At 40.7% G+C, this 5,663-nt stretch overlaps 1 protein-coding gene across 1 annotated transcript; it reads left to right on the top strand.

Annotated features, from left to right (window-relative positions):
* The first annotated feature begins 1,091 nt into the window (after positions 1 to 1,091).
* On the top strand, positions 1,092 to 4,789 carry mlnl (motilin-like). The gene is made up of 5 exons (XM_036984493.1): positions 1,092 to 1,198; positions 1,566 to 1,696; positions 2,385 to 2,492; positions 2,706 to 2,814; positions 4,658 to 4,789. Exons 2-5 carry the CDS (start codon positions 1,577 to 1,579, stop codon positions 4,663 to 4,665), a joined length of 345 nt encoding a protein of 114 aa, XP_036840388.1. The 5' UTR covers positions 1,092 to 1,198; positions 1,566 to 1,576; the 3' UTR covers positions 4,666 to 4,789.
* Positions 4,790 to 5,663: the final 874 nt, after the last annotated feature.

The following is a 5,663-nucleotide window of genomic DNA, read 5'->3' as shown; positions in this document are numbered from 1 at the left end:
AAACATTTTTAAGTTTGACAACCCCTCTCCTATTTTGGTCCATCCCTCCCCCCAGTAAATTTCAACCTGTCCCTAACCACTCAACAAAAAAATGTAACTGGCCAAATCTAGATATTAAAGGTTTCCTCATGCTCAGTCAATCACGCTTATTGCATAAAAATAAATAGAGAAAGTTACAACACTGTCAGAACAAGCAAAGGATAGCCTACAACAAAGACCAGTCACTTTAAACACATTTGACATTTATCTCTATGAATTTATTATGTCCATCTACAGTCCATTTAGACAAGGTCCACGTCACATGAAGGATATCTAAAATGTTTTTTCTAAAATACCATGCAAGAATGATTGATTAAATAGTAAACAAGTGAAGTGTTACAGCAGGAAACGGTATGGTAAAAGCCATCCACGGTAACCTGTTACCAAGAAATTAATGTATGTGGTGCCATGTGTGTAGCTGAGTGTTACAATGCCAGGTCATAAACGTCACGGTAGACAGGATATTACTGAAGAGCTGAGAATGTATTATTGGCTATAACTGAAGCAGCCCCCATACCCCCCACACACACATACATGTGCACACACAAACAAACATAGTCAAAAACAGCATGTACATTTGGCATAGAATTTTCTCTCTCAAAACGTCCTCTTTAATCAGAATTGTCTGTGCTCTAACATTATCTAGCAGTAAGACAATAACAAGGGAAATAGTACTGTAAACACATAATAAATCCTATTATTATTCTACTTTTTTCCACAGTAACCCCCTTTGCTACTGTTATTTTTCACTGTCATTTTACTGTTGTTTTTATTTCTTTACTTACCTATTGTTCACCTAAGCCTTTTTTTAAAACTTAGAAGTTGCACTGTTGGTTAGAGCCTGTAAGTAAGCATTTCACTGTAAGGTCTACTACACCTGTTGTATTCGGCGCACGTGACAAATAAACTTTGATTTCATTTGATTCAAGAAGAAAGGCAGCCCATTCCCATTAAGACATGCCTGTGTTTCCGGGAGCTGGAGGAGAGTGGCTGGTAGATCTGTTGAGGAGCAGATGTCAGAGGGGACAGTAAAAGAGACTGAGGGATGAGGATGTGGATCCATATAAAGAGCAGGGTCTCTAGCAGGGTGACAGAACAACAGGACACAGCCAGCAGCCAGTTAGCTCATCACCAGCAGGGACTCACACAGGGAAACAGAGTGGGTAGTTCAACAAGTTGGCGATATGGATCTGTCTGTCTCTGTCTGTCTCTCTTTCTCTGTTGGTCTCTCTTTTTCTGTCTGTTTGTCTGTCTGTCTGTCTTTATCTATCTCTGTCTCTGTCAGTCTCATTTTCTGTTTGTCTTTATGTATTTATTTATTAAGGAGTTTACTCACCGTGTGTGTGTTTTTTGTGTGCCTGTGCATTTGTACGTGCTTGTGCTTGAGTGTTTGTGTGAGCAGCCATCTGTGCAATCAGTTTACTTTCATTACATGATGTTTACATTACACAAGTCAATTGTCTTGGTCAGCATCATTATTCTTTAATGGTCAAACAACATCGTGCAAACATGTTTGTATTGGACAGGACTAAGCAGGATGACCATGCGTGGAGCGATGACGGGCTGTGTGGTGCTGGTGTGTCTGGTGGCCATGCTGCATGAACGGGCAGAGGGACACTTCTCCTTCTTCAGCCCCAAAGAGATGAGGGAGATGAAGGTGAGAAGCGTGAAGTGAGTCACAGGAAGGGGGGGACAGAGGTAAACAAAACAGCCAACCCATTGGGAAAAAACTGGTTGAATTAACCAAACAATGTGATGATGTTGAATCAACGTGGAAAACGGATTGGATTTGCAAAAAGTCCTCGACATCAGGGAATTTGGCCTTTTTTTCTAACCTAAAACCAATGACAGGGTGACATTTTTAGTTGATTTCATGTTAGTTGACAACTCAACCAAATGTAAATGAAAACTCGATGTTGAACTGTGCCCAGTGGGAAAATACCAGTGTCACGTTAAGAAGGGTGCACGGTACTGTATTTTGCAGATGAAAATGCCATGACCAGAGCTGATATGATTTCTAAAGCTGAGGCATGTCTGTTCTACACAATCTGTGTCAGACCTGGGTTCAAATACTATTTAGGGTATTCAAAGACATTTGAAAGTAAGTATTTTGATATTTTTGATTTGAAAACAAGTAGTTGAATATTGGAATATCTAAAAAAAATACTCAAATAAATACTCCCATGCATTTGAACCCATGTCTATTTGGTATTTGATATAAGTATTTACAAATGTTTTCAAACAGTAGGTTTTTTCCAGAAATTATTTGAAAATGCTTTAAAATACTTCCAATAGAAGTAGTTGATTCAGACACATTATTTGAAAATACGTGTGTATGTGTTTAGGCCCTACAGAATAAGTTGGGGAGGAAGGACATGGAGCCTCGGTCAGAGGATGGACAGTTTCAGGATGTCACCATCCAACAGCTTCCTGAGGACGATGGTGGAACTCCTGTAAGTACACACACACACACACACACCCACACACACACACACACACACACACACACACACACACACACACACACACACACACACACACACACACACACACACACACACACACACACACACACACACACACACACACACACACACACACACACACAATGTTTTTTGTTGTTGACTATTTTGTGTTATAAAAGTCTAATAAATGTGTGTGGACAGGGGAAGACAGTGGAGATAAGTGTTCGACTGACAGCCAAACAGCTGGAGCATGTGGCCCCCGTGCTGGAAGACATCATCCATGAAATGGTGGAGCAGGCAGAGAAGAAAGGTACCCATGACCATAGAGATATAACACATGAAATTAGATGCACATAACAGCCACAACTGTCTGTCATCATGGGTGATTACAGGACATTTACAGCCTGGTTCAACTGCATACAGTACCAGTCAAAAGTTTGGACACTCCTACTCATTCAAGGGTTTTTCTGAATTTTTGTCTATTTTCTACATTGTAGAATAATAGTGAAGACATCACAATTATTAAATAACACATATGGAATCATGTAGTAACCAAAAAAGTGTTAAACAAATCAAAATATATTTTAGATTATTCAAAGCTGTCATCAAGCACAAGGTGGTTAACCTTTTGCCTTGATGACATCTTTGCACACACTTGACATTCTTACAACCAGCTTCATGGAATGCTGGAATGCTTGAAGGAGTTCCCACATATGCTGAGCACTTGTTGTCTGCTTTTCCTTCACTCTGCGGTCCAACTCATCCCAAACCTTCTCAATTGGGTTGAGGTCAGGTGATTATGGGGGCCAGGTCATTTGATGCAGCACTCCATCACTCTCCTTCTTGGTCAAATAGCCCTCACATAGCCTGGAGGTGTGTTGAGTCATTGCCCCGTTGAAAAACAAATGATAGTCCCACTAAGCGCAAACCAGATGGGATGGTGTATCGTTGCTGTGGTAGCCTTGCTGGTTAAGTGTGCCTTGAATTCTAAATATATCACAAACAGTGTCACCAGCAAAGCATCCTCCACTATCACACCTCCATGCTTCACGGGGGGAACCACACATACAGAGATCATCCATTCACCTACTCTGCGTCTCACAAAGACACAGCGGTTGGAACCAAAATTCTCAAATTTGGACTCATCAGACCAAAGGACAGATTTCCACCAGTCTAATGTCCATTACTTGTGTTTCTTGGCCCAAGCAAATCTCTTCTTCTTATTGGTGTCCTTTGGTAGTGGTTTCTTTGCAGCAATTTGACCACGAAGGCCTGATTCACGTAGTCTCCTCTGAACAGTTGATGTTGAGATGTGTCTGTTACTTGAACTCTGTAAAGTGTTTATTTGGGCTGCAATATGAGGTGCAGTTAATTGCCAATTTCTGAGGCTGGTAACTCTAATGAACTTATCCTCTTCAGCAGAGGTAACTCTTGGTGTTCCTTTCCTGTGGCTGTCCTCATGAGAGCCAGTTTCATCATAGCTCTTGATGGTTTTTGCGACTGCACTTGAAGAAACTTTCAAAGTTCTTTACATTTTCCAGATTGACTGACCTTCATGTCTTAAAGTAATGATGGACTGTCATTTCTCTTTGCTTATTTGAGCTGTTCTTGCCATAATATGTACTTGGTATTTTACCAAATAGGGCTATCTTCTGTATACCACCCCTACCTTGTTATAACACAACTGATTGGCTTAAACGCATTAAGAAGGAAAGACATTCCACAAATTAACTTTTAACAATGCACACCTGTTAATTGAAATGCATTCCAGGTGACTACCTCATGAAGCTGGTTGAGAGAATGCCAAAGTGTGCAAAGCTGACATCAAGACAAATAAAGCTGACATCAAGACAAATAATCTGTCTGTAAACAATTGTTGGAAAATGACTTGTGTCATGCACAAAGTAGATGTCCTAACCAACTTGCCAAAATAATAGTTTGTTAACAAGACATTTGTGGAGTGGTTGAACAACGAGTTTTAATGTCTCCAACCTTGCAAAAAACTTCAGGTACAAAATCAGGTAAAAACACAAATCAGGTGCTTAAAGTTGAGAGGCTCTTACAAATTTGTACTATCTCTCCCTCTCACGTTCTCTCTCTCTGTCTCTTTTCGTTCCTTTTCTCTTTCTCTCTCTCGTCTATCTTTTTCCCAGCCAAATGAGGAGACATAAGACCACAGGAAACATCAAAGGTGCCAGTATACTATAATTGACCAGGAATACATGCACAGATAGCTTGTTATGTGTCAATGATATGAATAAAGGGAAACAATAATTTCAACATTACTTTGCTTGTCTTGTGAAATTGCTGTATATCCATATATGTCACACTTACATACCCTACATTCTAGATTGCAGTGTCTATGTAATGTAAAGAAACAACCACTCATTGCTGGTAGTGAGTTAATTGACAACATTCTCTCTTCTTTACACATAAGCATGCACAAATGTGCACGCATGAGCACACACACGAGCACATACATTTACGCTATTTAGCAGATACTCATATCCAGAGCAACTTATAGGAGCAATTAGGGCTGAGTGCCTTGCTTGAGCACATCAACAGATTTTTCACCTATTCGGCTCGGGGATTCAGACCAGCAACCTCTCGGTTACTGGCCCAACCACTAGGACACACACACACACACACACACACACACACACACACACACACACACACACACACACACACACACAGACACAGACACAGACACAGACACAGACACAGACAGACAGACAGACAGACAGACAGACAGACAGACAGACAGACAGACAGACAGACAGACAGACAGACAGACAGAGAGAGAGAGAGAGAGAGAGAGAGAGAGAGAGAGAGAGAGTGAGTATTTGAGGATGGCCGGAGGGCATTGGAGGTTGGAGTATTTAGCATTTGAAACAGCTTTTTCCTGCAATCTAGAGCCATTGTCATTATGCTTAATTCTATGTAAAAACGGTACATTTTTCTGCATCGCTAACATCTAATCATATCAAATTTTATTTGTCACATGTGCCGAATTCAACAGGTAGACCTTACCGTGAAATGCTTACTTACAAGCCCTTACCCTTACCCAACAATGCAGTTCAAGAAATTGTCACACCCTGATCTGTTTCACCTGTCCTTGTCGCCCTTCTTCCCCATTCCCCATTAAATACTGTGTAT

Source organism: Oncorhynchus mykiss, chromosome 7 (assembly GCF_013265735.2).
Source record: "Oncorhynchus mykiss isolate Arlee chromosome 7, USDA_OmykA_1.1, whole genome shotgun sequence".
Classification (NCBI taxonomy): domain Eukaryota; kingdom Metazoa; phylum Chordata; class Actinopteri; order Salmoniformes; family Salmonidae; genus Oncorhynchus; species Oncorhynchus mykiss.
Note: the sequence above shows the minus strand (reverse complement) of the source record. Positions and strands in the feature narration are given on the sequence as shown.

Bases quoted from the DNA above. Each gene is read 5' to 3' on its own strand.
- mlnl (XM_036984493.1), top strand. From the start codon at position 1,577: ATGACCATGCGTGGAGCGATGACGGGCTGTGTGGTGCTGGTGTGTCTG. The intron at 1,697-2,384 runs GTGAGAAGCGTG...GTATGTGTTTAG, and splicing joins AAGAGATGAGGGAGATGAAG to GCCCTACAGAATAAGTTGGG. The intron at 2,493-2,705 runs GTAAGTACACAC...GTGTGTGGACAG, and splicing joins AGGACGATGGTGGAACTCCT to GGGAAGACAGTGGAGATAAG.